This window comes from Macaca nemestrina, chromosome 6 (genome assembly GCF_043159975.1).
Source record: "Macaca nemestrina isolate mMacNem1 chromosome 6, mMacNem.hap1, whole genome shotgun sequence".
Taxonomy (NCBI): domain Eukaryota; kingdom Metazoa; phylum Chordata; class Mammalia; order Primates; family Cercopithecidae; genus Macaca; species Macaca nemestrina.
In genome coordinates this window covers 64,125,765-64,148,366 of record NC_092130.1, presented here as the reverse complement: position 1 = coordinate 64,148,366, position 22,602 = coordinate 64,125,765, and the positions used below count along the sequence as shown (strand labels likewise).

Genomic DNA, 22,602 nt, shown 5'->3' with positions numbered 1-22,602 from the left:
ATGTTATGATAGATGGTAAAAAGCCCTAGGAAAATAAAGCAAGGCAAGTAGTGCCACAGTTCACTTATTAGTTCTCTGTTATCCAGGGACTGAGAATACAGTTTGTTAATTTATTGACCCTGCTTCCCTGTCTTCGGGACATTTGTTATGTCAGTCATTCTTACTGTTAGTTGAAGTCAAAGAAACTCTAATCTAGAAATTGTTTACTTGGTTCTACTTAGGGAGTGGGTAGTAAAGAAGTCTTTCAAAATTTGATGCAACTATCCAAAATTAGTGAATGTGTATGCATTTTTCTGAGATAAATTTCTATACTTTTCATTCAGTTATCAAATAGTCTGCGACCCAAAATATTTTAGTGGTGACTCTAATTTATCCTTTCTTCTAGCCACATGGCTAAGTAGTTTTGTGAATGAGTAACGCAGTCTTGATTAACATGAGTTTTGCAGGTAGCCTTTGTGTACCTATCTCTAGTTAGTAACTTTTAAAATTAGTGTTGTATCTTTTTGTCAGATGGCTTTTTAATAATCTTCTAAAATGAATATAATAACGTTCTAAATGTGTTTAAAATATGCAATTTTGTTTGTACTTTTAAAATCAAAATACTTGATAGTTTCTTGTGTGATGATATATATTTTAAGTTGTATTTTCCAAAGACAATTTATAATATCAACAAGGAAGGCTAACTCATGCCCTGATATAAATACACACATATCTAGTTGGGGAAAGAATATACAGATTGGACAGAACACCTAATTGGAGAAATTGGGAAAGGAAGTGCCACTAACTCAATATTTGACAATGCACCATTTAACCCTTTACAACTTAGTGAGGCAGGTATTATTGTCTCCATTTTGCAGATGAGAAAACTGAGGCTCAAAGAGGTGAATAGAATATGTAACTTTCTTAAGGTCAATTAGTATGCAACTTCACAGCCCACACTCAGCTGCCACTTAGCAAACCAAATGAAAGTTAGGGTAATGTTTACTCATTATAAAAAGGATTTCTGGACATGCTTTGGCCTGCAGATAATATTGTATGTGTGACAGGTGGGGTGTGTGTGTGTGTGTGTATGTATGTATGTATGTGTATGTGAAGAACCAACCAAATATTAGCTCTATAGGTTGCAATCCTGCCTCCTACGAAAGCCATAGCCAAGTGGAAATACAACTTTTTTTTCTTCCTCTTTCATACATTCATTTTCATGTGAATACTTCTCCTTGAAAGTTTGTGTATGTTATGTGATTTATCACTTGTCTGAGAGGAATCTTTAATGTTGACTCTGTCAGAGGCTGTTGTAGGTCACAAGGATATAAAGGTGAATAAGACTCCAGCTGTCTCCTAATGGAGATTACACTCTACTCTGAGGAGATAGACATGTAGACAAATTATTGCAATAAACCGATCTAAATGTTAATAGAGAAAGATATAGAGTGCTGAGGGAACAGAGTAGCAGACTACAGAGGGAAGGGAAAGGAAAAAATAACAGAGGAGGTGACATTGGAGCCAAAGAAGAGATATGTGAAACAGCGTAGTGTGTTCTGGGAATCTTATTTGGTTCACTGTGGCTAAATTATAGATAATTAGGAATATGTTTTAGAACATAGGACTGGAAAGGTTGTTATCACGTCCTGAGGGGTTTTGTATACTAGACTTAGGACTTAAGAGTTTGGATTTTATTTTATAGGTAGTAAGGAACTATTGGAGACTTTTAAGAAGGGAAGTGGGATGATGGGATGAGGTTCTATAGGAGGCAGGTAGCCCAGTTAGAAGACTATTGTGATAATCTGGGAATATGTGGATGATGAGAGTCTGAAATCAGTCATGAATTTTGGAAAATATTTGAAAAATATTTAGAAGATACTATAGAACAAATTAGGTGACCAAAATGTCTTATATTTATACTACTTTATAGTTGCCAAAATCCTTTAAGTGTGCATGTTATTGGATATTATCAGTAACCCAGAAAAGTAGGTAGTTCAGATGGATTGATTTCCATTTTGTATGAGGAAATTGGATCTTGAAAGATGTGGCTTAGCCATGGTCACATAGCTAGTGATAGTTTAAGCGTGAACCAAATCATAAGCCTCAAATTCAGGGTTCTTTTTAATTTGTCTGCATCATCTCTGTGCAGTGCTTAAGCATACATTGGTTAATATCAAGGCCTGATCATGGTGGGGTGTGCGTTTTAATTTATTCACTTAATATCTCTCTTCATTAGTTATGTTAAGTGCCTAATGGAGAGGGATAGGATCAATTAAATAAGGTAAATGCAACATTTTACAGGTCAATGTAAATACCTAGAATGTGCTTTTCAATTAAGACGACATGTATGCCAGTGCTTTTTTAATATATGAGAATGGTTATGACATTTATTCCTATTTTATTGGAAAGTCTATTGCATGGGACTTGATAATAGTGTTAGGCTGGTATCAGAGACTGTGCTTACTGTAATCAGTGTTAAAGATCAGTATATAAAGAATCCTTACTTAACATGTACCATTAAATTGATTTTGTATTAGGTATTATAGAGATATTATAGATTAGATCTCTACAACATCTTCCTTCTTTTTACCCATAACCTCTAAAAGGTTTAGTGCCAGAAGGAACAGAACTGTATCTTTATTTTCTCATCACATCCTCTCTCAAATAGATAATACTTTCATTGCTCTCTTTCCAACTTGGCTTTGAGTCACTACTGTGATTCTAGCTGTTGAACAGTCTTTCAAATTAAGTGATTAGTATTCTGGTCAAGGAAAAATTGTTGTGAGCCTGCCATTCTTACCCAGTATTGTTAAGGTAGTTTTACTAAATCTATTATTAGGGTCATGTTATCAGAGGCAAATGACTATTGGGTTTCACAAAACTTCCCTAAATTTTGATACTTGAAATTTACAGGAAATTAAATCTAAAACCTTACACTTTTGAAGCTGGAGGCACCAATAAGCTGCTGAAGTTCAGTATAAAGCCACATCTGTGCTCCTTAATACTTTGTAAGAAAAGTTTCTCTGCCTTAGTCTTCCTTTACTATTTTTGTCTTACTTGATTAAAATTTTGCTGTTGTATTAACTAATAAATTCAAAGGAAATGTTCTGATTAGTTTCTGTCATAACTGGGAACAATAGTAAGAGTACCTTGGGAAGTGTGATAGTCTGTTGCGTAACACTTGCTAGGTAGTAGATATGAGTTCTCTGCCTGACTATTTCAATCTCATTGTATCTAAAGGTGTGAACTTCTTACCATCTGGATACTTTAGTTTCCCTCTAAATTAAAAAGAAAAAAAGCAAATCTTACCTGTATAGTACCTAATGCAAAGGTTTTTTTGAAAGATGATGGGAAGTCATTAAAGTGCTTTTCAACAATTTATGCTATTTACTAGTTGAAATTTGTAACTATTTAAAAACCATTAGTTTTAAAAAATATTATTTTAAAATAGTAATTTATTGTTTAATATTTAAAAACATTGGATCTTTTAATATATTTCACTGCTTGGTATTAGAATTTTTTATTTTTAGAATAGAGTATATTTAAAGATGACTTTTGCTCTTAAATTTGACAGGCATGGCAGGAGGCCAATCTAGGAAGCCCAAAGGGAGAATTCGCAGAGTATGTAGGTTAAAGGAGCCCTGGAACTGACTTTCTATGAAGCCCAGCCTACCCATACACATTCCTGTAGAGTGGAGATTTGCTTAAAGTTGACTGTTTTCTTCCTTCTGTACCATCTGATTCAAATCTGCACCTGTCTTTTAAAGCTAGAGACGGTTGGATGGCAGCTTAACCTTCAGATGGCTCACTCTGCTCAAGCAAAACTAAAATCTCCTCAAGCTGTGTTACAACTTGGAGTGAACAATGAAGATTCAAAGGTAAGAAATGGTATCCCATTAAAAGGATGTATTTGGTTTGTTGGGACTTAAACTTTTTATTCTTAGCAGTCTTTGCTCTCTGGATTTAAATTTTAAACATAATTCAGTTACACAATTATTAATAAGCGGATCTATTTTGACAGATTTTGATGTCAGATTTAAATATCACTGTTATTTATCTCAAGAAATAGCTTATCTTGCAAAGTACCTTTCACACAAAAACATTTCATAATGTCTTCTTTTAAATTCTGCAGTGAAAAAAAATTGGTGAAGACCACATAAAATCATGATTTTAATGTTTTAGGTATTTGCGAATATTCCTGAGTGTTTCATGTTTTAAGCTGAATATATGTGGTAGAGGGAATATTGTTTGTTGTCCAGCTAGTGCCTGGAACAATAAATATGATGGAGACCTGAATTGTATTTTTGTGTGTGTAGTAGTGTAGTATGCTTGCATGTGTTTTAAATCCCAGCTTTTGAGAAATAGAATTTTTTTTTTTTATACCACAGGGTGATTTTTACTTTATTATTAATTTCAGAACAACTAGAACATGATTATTAAAGATCAAAGCATTGCTATGAAAGTTTTTGTTACTGCAACATATAGGGAAATACGTCTTTCAGATATGACAAGAGCTTTTTATTATATTTTATATTGTAATTGATTATCTTTTAAGATAGAAAAGGGGGAGTGACTTTTTCCTCCTAAGTAGATAAGACTATCTCATCTTCAGACAAAATAGAATTGAGAATGAGGTATTAGAGAATATCTGAGGAAGGAGATTACAGTGACTGAATATGATAATAGAATAATGGAAGAAATGTTATTATTAATAACAGGAATTGAAGAATGGGAATATTATTACTTTTTTGTTAATTCATTCTATTATGCACGTTTCTGGCTTCTTTCAGAAGTACCTAGCCCAGGTTATATGACAATAAAATTCTGTGGAATTGACTTGAGTCTTATATATAATGTATTAGTTTATTACAGTGTTTCAAAAGTATCATTTTATTTCACAGATTTTCGCTGGAAAGTAATATGAACTTAGTGGTTAGAGTCAAGCTGTTAGAGTATGTCTAGTGGTTTCCCTTTATCTGCAGTTTCACTTTCCGTAGTTTCAGTTACCCACTGCTGTTTGAAATAGGTGAGTACAGTACAGTAAGATGAGAGAAAGAGACTACGTCCACATAACTTTATTATACTATGTTGTTATGGTTGTTCTATTTTCTTATGACTGTTGTTAATCTCTTACAGTGCCTAATTTATAAATTAGACTTTATCATAAGTTTGTGTATATGGGAAAAAACAGTATATATTGGGTTCAGTATTATCCATGGTTTCAGGCTTCCACTGGGAATTTTGGAATATATCCTCCCACCGTGGGCAGGGAGACTACTGTGTGCTCTGCAGTTTAGTGTAGTGTAACCTTAGGCAAATTACTTAATCCTTGATTCTCAGTTTCTTTATCTGTAAAATATAGGTAGCAGTATCTAGCCACACAATTTTTATGAAGACTAAACACCTAGTATATGTAAAGTGTTTAGTCCAGTGCCCAGTAGTACAGCATGTGCTCAATAAATGCCGGCTGCTACCATCATCATCAATAAAACCGTTTTGTTTCTAGCTAAAATAAAGAAATCAATCCATTTGTTTTAATTCAAAGTTCTTACTATTTCCTGATGAAATTATTACCTCTTCCCTTGTTCCTTGCATTCCCTCTCCTTTTTTTTTTTTTAATTATATTTTTCATATATATCCTTACTGGAAATTAGGGAGGGGAAAAAGAGCCTGGAAAGTCCCTTTTATTTCTTCTGTGAACTGAGTAAGGTATTCCTTTAGGTGTAGGATGATGATCTGGAATTCACTAGTGTAGACTGGAACTATTCCATGAGTGAAAATACATGCATACATGCACATTCCAAGTAGCTATATACTTCCTCTGTTTTACTTTTCGTGACTACCTAATGTTAAGTCTACATAGCTAAAAGCATTTTATATGTTGGAAGTATACTATTTTGACCACATGCATTGGATATGCTTTAAGCATCATGAGTTCAGCAATGCTTGTCTTTGGGATTCTCAAGTCCTCCTAACTTCTTTGTTATATCTTCAAAGTATGCCTATGTGTCTGTTATATTTTTAGGCAGTAGGAATAAAAGAATAATGCTTCTTGTAAGACAGCCATGTTAATAAGACATTCAGATTATTCAGGAAGATGTGAATATCTAGATGTGAAATCTAACTCATTTGAAATATGATCTTGAGTACATTTATGTTTTTCTGTGTGTTTGTATTTTGAAATTTTGAATAAATGTATATATGCATCTTGATTAATCATATAACTTGCAGTTCTAGAGCACCATTTTCATTAACAAATATGCTGAGGAAGAAGAGCAGAAGCACACATACGTAAAAGATATTTCCCTTTCATCTTGTATGTAGACTTAAGTGACTTCTTTGTATTGCCTTTCTGTTTTATGGCATTCTACACATTTTGTGCCTGTGTCTTTTATCTCCTAAACAATAGACACATAATGAGATATAGAGCTACCATCACCTAGGCAGAAACATACCATCTCCAAGTGATACGGTGTGCCCTAGCTATGAAGGACCGGTTAACTACTAACCTGTTTTCCTCAATGTACTGCTGGCTGGAATTACTGCTCTTTCTTTTGTTTACCTTCTCCTTGATTTTAGGATTTTGTATTCTGTTCTTTGTACTCTTCATCTTGTTCCTTATGTTAATTTTTATGTGACTCCTGTTATTAAGGACTACTAACTACTTTTCTCTCAAATATTTACTCTGTCATGAAATGAGAATTCTTCACAGGTTGGAATATTAAGTAAAAGGAATGAGGGTATAGAGCATGTTTTAAAAAACAAGTTTATTAAAGGAAAGGAAAGCTTTTACCAAAAGGGAGATTAAATGTTATCACTGCTTAGTTTAGGATATAAAGTATCTTAAAGTACAAAACTGTCATACTTATGAAGTTGGTGTTTGTTTAAAACAGGAAGCATTGAGTACAGTTCTCACAAATGTGTATTTTACAGGGTAGTAATCCTGAAAATATACATATATTAAACTATTGGGAGGATTAGAGTGACTGTAAATTGTGAGGGAGTATTTTGGTGGTGTTTACTTTCGAGCTGTTGAACTGAAAACTTACTGTAATTCACTGAAGAGTGTGGTTTATGAGGAGCTCCTTGTCTTCTTTTTCACTTCTAACATACACATGAAAAATGTAGCCTGCAGTGAAGTTTTAATTGCTATCACACTGGATAACACTGTTTGACTGTAGTCTCCTTTCTTAGAACACTTCTGTCTCGAGGCTTTCCTGTTTTGCTACTAATTTTATCACAAAAACTGGGTGATTGTAGCTTTCCTGCAGTATTTTGATATGTATTCTAGTTGTTTTTGGTTAATTGTCTTAGTGTTTGTCTACTGTGTTTAGGAAAGTGAGATTATTTTCCTGTTCCACAGATACCTCAAATTGAGTTTTCTGACTTAAAGTTTTTTTCATTAGGGGGCAGTAGAGTGCTTTGCTTACCGAGTCTTTTCTGGCATTCACAGTGTTATCTGAAATAACATTCACAATAATTTGTGAAGTCAGTAGTTGAAGGAAATGCTAAGTGTTTACATTTCTAATCTGTATAGAACAATAGAGTTCCCTTATTTATTTCCATAAACAAAATTAATGTTTATTAATAATTTATGTATAGAACAAATAAATGAAATCATCATGATTTGACTTTTGAAATTTGTGTATGATCATTTGCCAAAATGAAATATATTAAAAGCTTTCTACATTATTGACTTTTTTGTTACATTATGTCACTTATATTAATTTCTTCATGAGAAAAAAGCATAAAATAGTCCATAAGATAATTGAATGGCACTGTTAGGTTATGATGTAACTAGTTCTAGGCCCATTGTAGTCAGCTGAAAGTTCTTTATTCAGAGAGAGTAATGTCATTTGTAACAAATGTTGATAATATTGTCTGACACCAACACTTTAACTTTGAATATCTTAGAATACTTTAATTTTGCTATTAATCTTTGTATACTTTTTTCCCCAGTAAATTTCCTGTTAAAGACAAACCTGTTTTGTTAATACAGGGATTCCAAATTTTATTTGTACATCTTTGAGGAAGGATCATTGTGTTTCATTTTTTTTTTTCTTTTGCAGTAACTGTGGTAAAATCACCCTGACAGAACTTTTATTTATCTTAATGTTAAATTAGATTATAATCAGGTTGCAGAAAGTACTTTACGTAAAAGTAATTATGATTTTGAATGAATTTGGGACTCTTAATACTAGTTTTCTGACTTAGAGCTCTTCATTCTTATTTCCAAAATATGTGACAAATTCTGTTTAGTGTGAAAAAATGGGCAAAAGTTCTTTTTTAAGTGTTTACTCTGTGCTATACATGGTATCACCTCTTTTTATGTTTAAAACATCTCTTCCAGGCATGATTTCTTATTATTCTTATTTTATTGATAAGTGGAAATGTAGAAGCACAGAGAAATTAAATAATATTCCCATGTTATACAGATAGTAAACAGTAGACCTAGGGTTTGAATCCAGGCAATTTTATTTGAGTTCCAGTTTATCAGTAGGATGCTGTATCATCTTGTTAATTTAATAACTTAGCAGTTGATCTTGTAATATGTGTATATGTTTCAAGGTGTTGAAAGCTATTCTAAAATGTAAGGTTGTTCATAGGATTATAGTTACATTGGATTCTAGATTTAATTTTTCTCTTTCCTCTTTATTTGACTAAGTTGAAACAATTTTACAATTTTAGTCCATTAGAAACACCACTTACTCTCATGTAGTAAGTAAAGTTATAAATGATGTCAGTTCAACAGAGGCTGCCTTTTATTAACAAATATTATTGTAAGGGCTACATGACATCAATGATGTTGATGTCTTGTGAGCAAATAAGCTATATCAGTTAAAAAGAAAAGATGCCCTCAGATCAATTTAGGACAGATTTCTCAGAGAAAAATATGTATGCTATTCAAATCATGAATTCTTGTTATAGAAATTTACATTCTTTCATCTTAAAGGTGGTGTTAGTATTAACTGATTTGGAAGGACCTTCACATGTTTTAGCCTTATGTGAGTTGGTCTGCGTTTTCCTTTTTTTTTCTTGAGGTATCCCATATCATATCTTTATTAGAATAAATCACACTAAAGAATGCTTTCTCACCCTTGATTACACATACAAACGAGATAATTCAACTGATAGGACATAATTCAAATATAAATAAAATCATTCTTTCACATATTTAACATTGTTGAGTGGCTTTTTAAATTGTATATATTTAAGGTATACAACATGCTGTTTTGATATAAATATGCATAGTAAAATTATGTTTTTTGTGTGTTTGGTAAAAGCACCTAAAAACTATTTTCCTAGCAAAATTTCAGTTTACAATACAATATTATTAACTATAGTCCTCATGCTGTACATCACATCTCCAGACTTATTTATCCTACATAACTGCAAGTTCCTATGCTTTGACCTGCTTCCCATTTTCTCCCTTTCCTTGTCTCTAATAATCACTGTTCTACTAGGCATTTTTTAAAAATTCCACATATAAGTGAGATCATGCAGTATTTTTCTTTCTGTGTCTGGCTTATTTCACTTACCATAATGTCCTCCAGATTCATCTATTTTGTTGCAAATGGCACTATATCCTTTTTCAAGGCTGACTCATATTCCTATGTGTGTGTATATGTGTCTGTGTCTGTTTGTATATATGTATATGTATGCATGTATATATGGACACATATACATATCACAATTTATCCATTGATAGATACTTACATTGTTTCCATTTCTTGGCTATTATGAATAATGCTGCTGCAAACATGGGGGTGCAAATATCTCTTTAACATACTGGATTCATCTTCTTTTTTTTTTTTTAATTTATTTATTATTATTATACTTTAAGTTGTAGGGTACATGTGCATAACGTGCAGGTTTGTTACATATGTATACTTGTGCCATGTTGGTGTGCTGCACCCATCAACTCGTCATTTACATCAGGTATAACTCCCAATGCAATCCCTCCCCCCGCCCCCCTCCCCATGATAGGCCCCGGTGTGTGATGTTCCCCTTCCTGAGTCCAAGTGATCTCATTGTTCAGTTCCCACCTATGAGTGAGAACATGCGGTGTTTGGTTTTCTGTTCTTGTGATAGTTTGCTAAGAATGATGGTTTCCAGCTGCATCCATGTCCCTACAAAGGACACAAACTCATCCTTTTTGATGGCTGCGTAGTATTCCATGGTGTATATGTGCCACATTTTCTTAATCCAATCTGTCACTGATGGACATTTGGGTTGATTCCAAGTCTTTGCTATTGTGAATAGTGCTGCAATAAACATACGTGTGCATGTGTCTTTATAGCAGCGTAATTTATAATCCTTTGGGTATATACCCAGTAATGGGATGGCTGGGTCATATGGTACATCTAGTTCTAGATCCTTGAGGGATCGCCATACTGTTTTCCATAATGGTTGAACTAGTTTACAATCCCACCAACAGTGTAAAAGTGTTATTTCTCCACATCCTCTCCAGCACCTGTTGTTTCCTGACTTTTTAATGATCGCCATTCTAACTGGTGTGAGATGGTATCTCATTGTGGTTTTGATTTGCATTTCTCTGATGGCCAGTGATGATGAGCATTTTTTCATGTGTCTGTTGGCTGTATGAATGTCTTCTTTTGAGAAATGTCTGTTCATACTCTTTGCCCACTTTTTGATGGGGTTGTTTGTTTTTTTCTTGTAAATTTGTTTGAGTTCTTTGTAGGTTCTGGATACTAGCCCTTTGTCAGATGAGTAGATTGCAAAACTTTTCTCCCATTCTGTAGGTTGCCTGTTCACTCTGATGGTAGTTTCTTTTGCTGTGCAGAAGCTCTTTAGTTTAATGAGATCCCATTTGTCAATTTTGGCTTTTGCTGCCGTTGCTTTTGGTGTTTTAGACATGAAATCTTTGCCCATGCCTATGTCCTGAATGGTACTACCTAGGTTTTCCTCTAGGATTTTTATGGTATTAGGTCTAACATTTAAGTCTCTAATCCATCTTGAATTAATTTTCGTATAAGGAGTAAGGAAAGGATCCAGTTTCAGCTTTCTACTTATGGCTAGCCGATTTTCCCAGCACCATTTATTAAATAGGGAATCCTTTCCCCATTTCTTGTTTCTCTCAGGTTTGTCAAAGATCAGATGGCTGTAGATGTGTGGTATTATTTCTGGGGACTCTGTTCTGTTCCATTGGTCTATATCTCTGTTTTGGTACCAGTACCATGCTGTTTTGGTTACTGTAGCCTTGTAGTATAGTTTGAAGTCAGGTAGCTTGATGCCTCCAGCTTTGTTCTTTTGACTTAGGATTGTCTTGGAGATGCGGGCTCTATTTTGGTTCCATATGAACTTTAAAGCAGTTTTTTCCAATTCTGTGAAGAAAGTCATTGGTAGCTTGATGGGGATGGCATTGAATCTATAAATTACCTTGGGCAGTATGGCCATTTTCACGATATTGATTGTTCCTATCCATGAGCATGGTATGTTCTTCCATTTGTTTGTGTCCTCTTTTATTTCACTGAGCAGTGCTTTGTAGTTCTCCTTGAAGAGGTCCTTTACATCCCTTGTAAGTTGGATTCCTAGGTATTTGATTCTCTTTGAAGCAATTGTGAATGGAAGTTCATTCCTGATTTGGCTCTCTGTTTATCTGTTACTGGTGTATAAGAATGCTTGTGAGTTTTCCACATTAATTTTGTATCCTGAGACTTTGCTGAAGTTGCTTATCAGCTTAAGGAGATTTTGGGCTGAGACAATGGGGTTTTCTAAATATACAATCATGTCATCTGCAAACAGGGACAATTTGACTTCTTCTTTTCCTAACTGAATACCCTTGATTTCATTCTCTTGCCTGATTGCCCTAGCCAGAACTTCCAACACTATGTTGAATAGGAGTGGTGAGAGAGGGCATCCCTGTCTTGTGCCAGTTTTCAAAGGGAATTTTTCCAGTTTTTGCCCATTCAGTATGATATTGGCTGTGGGTTTGTCATAAATAGCTCTTATTATTTTGAGGTACGTTCCATCAATACCGAATTTATTGAGCGTTTTTAGCATGAAGGGCTGTTGAATTTTGTCAAAAGCCTTTTCTGCATCTATTGAGATAATCATGTGGTTCTTGTCTTTCGTTCTGTTTATATGCTGGATTATGTTTATTGATTTGCGAATGTTGAACCCGCCTTGCATCCCAGGGATGAAGCCCACTTGATCATGGTGGATAAGCTTTTTGATGTGTTACTGAATCCGGTTTGCCAGTATTTTATTGAGGATTTTTGCATCGATGTTCATCAGGGATATTGGTCTAAAATTCTCTTTTTTTTGTTGTGTCCTTGCCAGGCTTTGGTATCAGGATGATACTGGCCTCATAAAATGAGTTAGGGAGGATTCCCTCTTTTTCTATTGATTGGAATAGTTTCAGAAGGAATGGTACCAACTCCTCCTTGTACCTCTGGTAGAATTCAGCTGTGAATCCATCTGGTCCTGGACTTTTTTTGGTTGGTAGGCTATTAATTGTTGCCTCAATTTCAGAGCCTGCTATTGGTCTATTCAGGGATTCAACTTCTTCCTGGTTTAGTCTTGGAAGACTGTAAGTGTCCAGGAAATTATCCATTTCTTCTAGATTTTCCAGTTTATTTGCGTAGAGGTGTTTATAGTATTCTCTGATGGTAGTTTGCATTTCTGTGGGGTCGGTGGTGATATCCCCTTTATCATTTTTAATTGCATCGATTTGATTCTTCTCTCTTTTCTTCTTTATTAGTCTGGCTAGTGGTCTGTCAATTTTGTTGATCTTTTCCAAAAACCAACTCCTGGATTCATTGATTTTTTGGAGGGTTTTTTGTGTCTCTACCTCTTTCAGTTCTGCTCTGATCTTAGTTATTTCTTGCCTTCTGCTAGCTTTCGAATGTGTTTGCTCTTGCTTCTCTAGTTCTTTTAATTGCGATGTTAGAGTGTCAATTTTAGATCTTTCCTGCTTTCTCTTGTGGGCATTTAGTGCTATAAATTTCCCTCTACACACTGCTTTAAATGTGTCCCAGAGATTCTGGTATGTTGTATCTTTGTTCTCATTGGTTTCAAAGAACATCTTTATTTCTGCCTTCATTTTGTTATGTACCCAGTAGTCATTCAGGAGCAGGTTGTTCAGTTTCCATGTAGTTGAGCGGTTTTGATTGAGTTTCTTAGTCCTGAGTTCTAGTTTGATTGCACTGTGGTCTGAGAGACAGTTTGTTATAATTTCTGTTTTTGTACATTTGCTGAGGAGTGCTTTACTTCCAATTACGTGGTCGATTTTGGAGTAAGTACGATGTGGTGCTGAGAAGAATGTATATTCTGTTGATTTGGGGTGGAGAGTTCTGTAGATGTCTATTAGGTCTGCTTGCTGCAGAGATGAATTCAATTCCTGGATATCGTTTTTAACTTTCTGTCTCGTTGATCTGTCTAATGTTGACAGTGGAGTGTTGAAGTCTCCCATTATTATTGTATGGGAGTCTAAGTCTCTTTGTAAGTCTCTAAGGACTTGCTTTATGAATCTGGGTGCTCCTGTATTGGGTGCATATATATTTAGGATAGTTAGCTCTTCCTGTTGAATTGATCCCTTTACCATTATGTAATGGCCTTCTTTGTCTCTTTTGATCTTTGATGGTTTAAAGTCTGTTTTATCAGAGACTAGTATTGCAACCCCCGCTTTTTTTTGTTCTCCATTTGCTTGGTAAATCTTCCTCCATCCCTTTATTTTGAGCCTATGTATGTCTCTGCATGTGAGATGAGTCTCCTGAATACAGCAGACTGATGGGTCTTGACTCTTGATCCAGTTTGCCAGTCTGTGTCTTTTAATTGGAGCATTTAGTCCATTTACATTTAAGGTTAAGATTGTTGTGTGTGAACTTGATCCTGCCATTATGATATTAACTGGTTATTTTGCTCGTTAGTTGATGCAGTTTCTTCCTAGCCTCGATGGTCTTTACATTTTGGCATGTTTTTGCAATGGCTGGTACCGGTTGTTCCTTTCCATGTTTAGTGCTTCCTTCAGGGTCTCTTGTAAGGCATGCCTAGTGGTGACAAAATCTCTAAGCATTTGCTTGTCTGTAAAGGATTTTATTTCTCCTTCACTTATGAAATTAGTTTGGCTGGATATGAAATTCTGGGTTTAAAATTCTTTTCTTCAAGAATGTTGAATATTGGCCCCCACTCTCTTCTGGCTTGGAGAGTTTCTGCTGAGAGATCTGCTGTTAGTCTGATGGGCTTCCTTTTGTGGGTAACCCGACCTTTCTCTCTGGCTGCCCTTAAGATTTTTTCCTTCATTTCAACTTTGGTGAATCTGGCAATTATGTGTCTTGGAGTTGCTCTTCTCGAGGAGTATCTTTGTGGCGTTCTCTGTATTTCCTGGATTTGAATGTTGGCCTGCCCTACTAGGTTGGGGAAGTTCTCCTGGATGATATCCTGAAGAGTGTTTTCCAACTTGGTTCCATTTTCCCCCTCACTTTCAGGCACCCCAATCAGACGTAGATTTGGTCTTTTTACATAATCCCATACTTCTTGCAGGCTTTGTTCATTTCTTTTTCTTCTTTTTTCTTTTGGTTTCTCTTCTCGCTTCATTTCATTCATTTGATCCTCAATCGCTGATACTCTTTCTTCCAGTTGATCGAGTCGGTTACTGAAGCTTGTGCATTTGTCACGTATTTCTCGTGTCATGGTTTTCATCTCTTTCATTTCGTTTATGACCTTCTCTGCATTAATGACTCTAGCCATCAATTCTTCCACTTTTTTTCAAGATTTTTAGTTTCTTTTTTTTTTTTTTTTTTTTTTTAGATTTTTAGTTTCTTTGCGCTGGGTACGTAATTCCTCCTTTAGCTCTTCAAAATTTGATGGACTGAAGCCTTCTTCTCTCATCTCGTCAAAGTCATTCTCTGTCCAGCTTTGATCCGTTGCTGGCGATGAGCTGCGCTCCTTTGCTGGGGGAGATGCGCTCTTATTTTTTGAATTTCCAGCTTTTCTGCCTTGCTTTTTCCCCATCTTTGTGGTTTTATCTGCCTCTGGTCTTTGATGATGGTGATGTACTGATGGGGTTTTGGTGTAGGTATCCTTCCTGTTTGAAAGTTTTCCTTCTAACAGTCAGGACCCTCAGCTGCAGGTCTGTTGGAGATTGCTTGAGGTCCACTCCAGACCCTGTTTGCCTGGGTATCAGCAGCAGAGGCTGCAGAAGATAGAATATTTCTGAACAGCGAGTGTACCTGTCTGATTCTTGCTTTGGAAGCTTCCTCTCAGGGGTGTACTCCACCCTGTGAGGTGTGGGGTGTCAGAGTGCCCCTAGTGGGGGATGTCTCCCAGTTAGGCTCCTCAGGGGTCAGGGACCCACTTGAGCAGGGAGTCTGTCCCTTCTCAGATCTCAACCTCCGTGTTGGGAGATCCACTGCTCTCTTCAAAGCTGTCAGACAGAGTCGTTTGCGTCTGCACAGGTTTCGGCTGCGTTTCGTTATTGTTTACTGTGCCCTGTCCCCAGAGGTGGAGTCTACAGAGACAGGCAGGTTTCCTTGAGCTGCTGTGAGCTCCACCCAGTTCGAGCTTCCCAGCAGCTTTGTTTACCTACTTAAGCCTCAGCAATGGCGGGCGCCCCTCCCCCAGCCCCGCTGCTGCCTTGCCGGTAGATCACAGACTGCTGCGCTAGCAATGAGGGAGGGTCCGTTGGTGTGGGACCCTCCCGGCCAGGTGTGGGATATGATCTCCTGGTGTGCCTGTTTGCTTAAAGCGCAGTATTGGGGTGGGAGTTACCCGATTTTCCAGGTGTTGTGTGTCTCAGTTCCCCTGGCTAGGAAAAGGGATTCCCTTCCCCCTTGCGCTTCCCAGGTGAGGCAGTGCCTCGCCCTGCTTCAGCTCTTGCTGGTCGGGCTGCAGCAGCTGACCAGCACCGATCGTCCGGCACTCCCCAGTGAGATGAACCCAGTACCTCAGTTGAAAATGCAGAAATCACCTGTCTTCTGTGTCGCTCGCGCTGGGAGTTGGAGACTGGAGCTGTTCCTATTCAGCCATCTTGCTCCGCCCCTACTGGATTCATCTTCTTTGGATATATACCAAGCAGGAGATTCCTGGTAGTTCTAATTTGAATTTTTTGAGGAACCTTCAAACTGTTGTCCTTAATGGCTATACCAATTTACTTTTCCACCATTAGTGTACCGGGGTTCCCTTTTCTCCACATTCTCACCAGTGTTTGTTATCTCTTGTCTTTTTGATAATAGTCATTCTAACAGTTGTGAGATAATATTTCATTTTGGTTTTGTTTGCATTTCCCTAATGGTTAGTGATATTGAACATCTTTTCCTTTATCTGTTGGCCATTTTTATGTCTTCTTTGGAGAATTTCTATTTAGGTCCTTTGTCCCTTTTAAAATCAATTAATCTTAGTACATTGTTATTATTTTGCTATTGAATTGTGTGAGTTCCTTATACATGTTGGATATTAACCCCTTATCAGATATGTGGTTTGCAAATTTTTCTTCCAATCCGTAGACTGTACTTTTTGTTGATGGTTTCCTTTTCTGTACAAGAGCTTTTAGTTTGATGTAGTTCTACTTATTTTTTGCTTTTGTTCCTCAAGCTTTTGGTGTGTTAATTCAAGATATCATGACTAGGGTGAGCATCAAGGAGCTTTTTCTCTGTGTTTTCTTCTAGGAGTTTTATAGTTTCAGATCTTATGTTTGGGTCTTTTATGTCTTTTGAGTTTGGTTTTTGTGTATGGTGTAAAGGTCCAGTTTCATTGTTTTGCACGTGGATATTCAGTTTTTCCAGCACCATTTATTAAAGAGACAGTTCTTTCCTTATTGCATCTTCTTGGTGGTCTTGACAAAAATTAATTGATCATGTATGCTTGGGTTATTTCTGGGCTGTCTGTAGTATTCCTTTTGTCTGTGTGTCTGGCTTTATGCCAGTACCATACTGTTTTGGTTACTATAACTTTATAATGTAATTTAAAATTAGGAAGTGTGATACCTCTAACTGTTTTACTTTCTCAAGATTATTTTGGTTTTTCAGGGTCTTTTGTGATTCCATGTGAATTTTATGATTTTTTTTCTCTATTTCTATAAAAAATGCCATTGGAATTTTCATAGGATTGCAGTGAATCCATATATTGCTTTTGGTAGTATGGACATTTTAACAGTGTTAATTCTTCCAATTCATGAACATGGGCTATCTTGCTATTTAATTAGGTCGTCTTCAATTTCTTTAATCAGTGTGTTATAGTTTTCAGATCTTTCACTTCTTTGGCTATATTTATTTATAGGCATTTTATTCTTTTTGCTCTCCTAGCAATGTTATAGTAGCAGGGGCCTGGGAAGAGTGGCGGTGGCTGGGAAAGTGGGGGCACATAAATAAGATTTTTTTCTTTTTTTTTTTTTTTTTTTTTCAGCTAGATCATTATTTTTGTGAAGAAATCCATCTGATTTTTGTATGGTGATTTTGTAAGGTGTGTGCTACTTTACTGAATTTATTTGTTCATTTTAACTTTTTTTGTGGCATTTTAAGGGTTCTTTTTTTTAAAAAAAAGAGAACATATAGGATAATGTCATCTGCAAACAGGAATAATTTTATTGTCCTCTCTCAAGTGAAATGATTTTTTAATATTGTCTGCCTTTTAAAAAAAACCATCATGATTCATTTTTCTGTTACCAAAGCTGTATGTGCTTACTGTAGAAAACTTAGAAATTATAGAAACATGAAAGGAAAAGCTGTTAGACTTACCACGAAGATGCAGTCTATTTGTTTTATTTTTATTTTTTCAGTGTTTATTCGATACAGACTTCTTCTCCAGAGTCTGATTGTAGGACTTGTTTGATTTTATATTCTGCCTTTTTTTACTTAATGCTGTGACAAATCATTTTTTATATTATCTCAAACTCATCATTAATATATTTTAAATTACTGCATTATATTATGGCTATGACAGACATATAAGGATTTCTTAATAATTCTTCCCCTGTCAAATACTGGGTTTGCTTCTAGTATTTTCCTGTTACATTGTAATAAACATCTTTGTGTATATATACTTAGATGCTCAGTAAATCTTTATCCATTATGAATGAATTAATGAAGCCTTCTTAGGATTTAGGGTTATTCCTCAAGAGGATGATTACTAGGTGAAAGGGTATAAACCAAAATAAAACAAAACATCTTATTTAGTTTGATAAATGGCTTTCTGAAATCATTTTGGGGAATACACACAGAAACGCAAACGTTGCGTTCAGAAGATTTCATAGCTTCTAGAGAAAGATGTAACACTATTTCAAAAATAGGTTCTTTAATAAGTGGGTAATTAATTACTTTGGATTTTAGGAGGCCAGTAAAAAGCCCAGATATTTTTGTAATACTATAGCGCCCCCCTTTTAAACTTTTGTATTACATTAGTGCACACATTAAACAAGCTTTTGTTATGTATATTTTGTTTTATTATAGAACATGTAGAAGCAATCTGATCAAATACTCAAGCAGTTAGAGAAAATAGAAATAACTCTTGTTTGTTAGATAATTGCCAAGATACTTTGAAAACAAAATTTGCTTCTTTGGAATCAAATGTGTTTAAATATTTTTAAGGCTTTGTGACTCTGGTTTTCTGAGATTCTTTGTTTTGTATCCTTTTCCATTGTGATCAATTTCTCAATGAAATTATCCTTCAGGGTTTTATGTTTTCTAAATAACAGCAATACAGAAATGTTTTCCCTCAATTTAATGTATTTTTTTTTTTTGGTTTTGTGGTCAACATGACTTTTTAAAAGACAATATTATGTAGTCAAGTATATTGATACAAATCATATGTGTATAACTTCCGCATAATGCAATGGAAACCTCCTCCATATATGTGGGTGTGTGTGTAAGTTTTTCTTTTTCCTCATATTTCAGGCTGTCAAGTGGAGAGTCTGCTTTTATCCATAATAAGACTTTATAAGCTAACAAAAAATATTGTTTCAGATGCTACTTGTCTTTGATGAGTGAAAATACACAGTATTAATACACCATTAGAGGTTAATATTTATGTGGAGAAAATGATAATAGAGACTTGGAGGAGAAAAATCTCTGTTAAAAATACTCCAAACATTTTAGGCAATTTAGAATTAAAATATCATTGTTTTACTAAAATTCTTTTTAAAAATTTTGTGAGGTTGCATAGTAAGGAAACAAGTACTATCTTCACTTGTCTTTTCTAACTTCTGAATCCTGTAGTCTCTGAAACCCAGAGGCAGTTGATAAATACAGAATTTTTAAAACAGAATATGTTTTAGAAGTACCTTTAAATTTCATTAGATACCTTTTCATGTATTAGAAATGACAATAATGTAAATGAATGATATAAATATTTTGATACAAAAGTATTAACAATGAATTAGACATCTGGACAAGTAAAATGCTAAATTCAATAAACAATATGCACTAACTTTTTAAACACCTTGAATTCAGTTCAAGAAATATTTTTTAAACATTTACTACATGTGAGTTACTAGGCAAGGTATTTGTGATATAGGCAGGTTTTATTTTCTGTCATGGAGCTTATGGGCTAGCAGGAAATACATACATTAAGCCAGTAAATGTAAGTTTGATGACTAGTACAAAGGAGGAAACATGGAAACCAATAGCAAGAAATTAGAAACTGTGACAGGCAGAGAAGCTTTCAGATGGAGGAAAAAGTACCTGAAAGAGGACAGAGGTTTTTTTTTTTGAGCATTTCAAATATGGAGGTACTTGAGATATCCAGGTGGAGATTGTCAGGTTTGTAGTCTGAGACATGGGAGAAAATTGTAAACTAGAAATTGAGGTTTAGAAATCATTGAGATTATAATTTCAGTCTTGGGAATGGAAGAGATCACTTAGAGGATATAGTAGACTAACATTTAAATGACAAGTAGAATTGAAAGAGCTTATGACAGTGATTGGGAAGGAACAGCTAAATACCAAAGGAAGAGAGCATCTTGGGGTGAATCATGTCACATGTTGTGACTAAGTAAAGTTAGAGGGAAGCAGGGCCAGAGAGAGAAGATAATAATTCTGACAGTCATGAAGTAGGTGCTAGTATTTTCCTATTAAGTAGATCAAGAAACCCAGACTCAGTGGTAAAGTGTCTTTCTCTAAATTGGATACTAGAAAGAAAGTGCTAGTGCCATAATTTGAACCCAGGTCTGTATGACTCCGTAGCCTGAGCTTATAATCACTTCATAGTGTTAAAAAATGAATTTAGTGACATGAAGATCATTGGTGATCACTTTGTGGGACAGGAGAAGGAAATATTTCAAGATGGAGGGCAGTACTGAATGCTATTTGAGAGGTCAGAAAAGAGAAGAACAGACATGTGACTGTTGGATTATGTAAAATGGACTTCTGTGATGACCTAGACAATTATGATTTCAATAACAATTGAGAGGAGGAGAAAGAAACTTGATTGGGATAAACTGACTAAAGAATATGAGGTGAGAGTGGAAATAGTGATACAGGTAACTGTTTCGGAAATAGGACAGTTCATGTAGGGGAATGTGGATTCAGTGACTGGGGATATTAGAGGAGGTTTGTATGCAGATGCCACGGATCCACTGGGGGAGAAAATGATGCAGAATGGAGAGGGATATATTAATACATTTCTTGAGAAAGTGAGATGTGAGATTCAGAGCACAAACGGAAAGTTTGGGTTCAATCACAGTGGGAACGTTTCTTTTGTCTTCATAGAGAAAAAAGAGGATGGGTCAGGGAGGTGGTTTTGATGGTGGAAAGAGAAAGTTGTAATGATCTGATTGCTTCTATTTTCTCAGTGCTGCTGTCATGAGATTGGGAGAATGGGGTGGTCCCAGTAGGTTTGAAAACAGAGGACAAAGTGTGAGATAGTTATTTTGGCTATTGGGCAATTGAACAAAGTAGGTAATTTTAGGGTGTTTTACTGTTACTACACAGTGTTGATTGCCCAGTTGTGATTTGTGATCATGAATTTGAGACGAGAACTGTTGGCAGGTTGTGTATTTTTCTTCATCTATTTTTAATTGCTCAGGTGCACATGTGGAGTAGGTGGACAATTGGGTTTAATCATGCTTTTATCTTTGCCAGGTGTTTTTAGTGAAGGGTGAAAAGGACAAAGGGTGTGCCTATGTCTACGAAAGAGTAAATTTTAGTAACTGACCCTGGAGTCTAAATTGGGCCAGGTGGAAAGTGAGGCTATTGTGTATGTGTGTTCAGGGATAGGGTGGTAAGTGATGAGAGGGAGAAACTATCTAGAAATATGCTGGAACATAGCCATAGTCTCTGATACGATTAGGCTTTGTGTCTGCACCCAGATCTCATCTTGAATTGTAATCCTCACAATTCCCATAATCCCCGTGTGTCAAGGGAGAGACCAGGTGGAGGTAATTGAATCATGAGGGTGGTTCCCCCATGCTGTTCTCCTGATAGTGAGTGAGTTCTCACAGGATGTGATAGTTTTATAAGGGGTTCTTACCCCTTGCCTCGGCACTTCTCCTTACTGCCAACTTGAGAAGAAGGTGTCTTGCTTGCCCTTTGCCTTCTGCTATGATTATAAGTTTCTTGAGGCCTCCCCAGCCATGCTGAACTGTGAGTCGTTAAACCTCTTTCTTTTATAAATTACCCTTTCTTGGGCAGTTCTTAATAGCAGTATGAAAATGCAGTAATACAGCTTCCCTTGAGGTTTATAGAGGAGCCTCATGTAGATGCATTATTTTCCAGGATCACTCAGTGACTTTTGAGTCTTGAGATGTCTGTGGCTTGATCAGATGTATAGTTTATCTGTTAAGAGAGAGAAGTGGATACATGTAAAACTTGAAAGCCAGTCTTTTCCGAACCTTTACCCTGCATCAGCTTGGAAACTGAAGTGGTCTAATTATATGAAGATTTATTCTGTATCCTAGGAATTCACAATGTGTGTTCAGTGGCTACCCCTTGATCTCTTGCTTCCTTGGTTGATAATATACCCAGCATCTGCTGGAAATAGTAGAGTATTAATTTCATAATGAGCCCACTACGTCAGTGATACTATATCCAGAAATCAATTAAAATGTGAGAATTTTGTATGTTGTTTCAATTATATTAGCTTTTGAACATCAGTGGTGATTTTTTGAATTGGTTTTCTGAATCTGGTATTATAATTTTGAGGGTATTATTGTAAATTTTACTTCAAGACAAAGATGTCTAGATTGTTTTCTTATAAGTAATTTGCATTATTGGATATTGAATCCAGTCCCAATTATTTTGGCAGTAAAAGGGGTTGAGAAACACTCTTTTTTCCTGGCATAGTTTAAATAAGATTTTAAGCATGTTTACAATGTTAGTTACTATGTGACTACTTAAATATGTCTTTAATGGATTGTGCAGATTATAGTCTTTTCAGATTTTTTCTTTCCTTCATATGAGAATTATTTAGAGGAAGTTAAAGTTATATGACGAGGAAGAATAATTGTAACTATGTATTTCTCAGAACAAATTATTGGGCACTTTTGGCCATTTTGATGGTATTGGGAAAAGTGAAGGTTCTTCTATTAAGTTTTCATATAAAATATTTTTGTTTTTCAAAGTTTCTCAGCTGTCCTTAATATTTATGATCCAAAGCTGCAATCTTTCAGAAATGCCATGTCCATATTTTAAAAAACTAAAATACTTTAAGGATTTAATCAGATCCTCA

The 22,602-nt window shown here is 35.5% G+C and overlaps 1 protein-coding gene across 8 annotated transcripts in view; it reads left to right on the top strand.

Moving 5' to 3' along the window:
* The window catches only part of LOC105500004 (COMM domain containing 10), a 269,943-nt gene that overhangs the window by 72,498 nt on the left and 174,843 nt on the right, over nucleotides 1–22,602 (top strand). For 7 of the 8 annotated variants that reach the window (XR_011624763.1, XR_011624761.1, XR_011624762.1 and 4 more), the window contains exon 5: nucleotides 3,750–3,860. The exons of the other annotated variant lie outside the window; for it this stretch is intronic. Coding sequence is in view for 3 of the 7 variants with exons in the window: in XM_011772906.3 (XP_011771208.1) it covers nucleotides 3,750–3,860 (111 nt within the window). In the remaining 4 variants the exon portion in view is untranslated. The remainder of the gene's footprint in view (nucleotides 1–3,749; nucleotides 3,861–22,602) is intronic. 8 annotated transcript variants of the gene reach the window in all.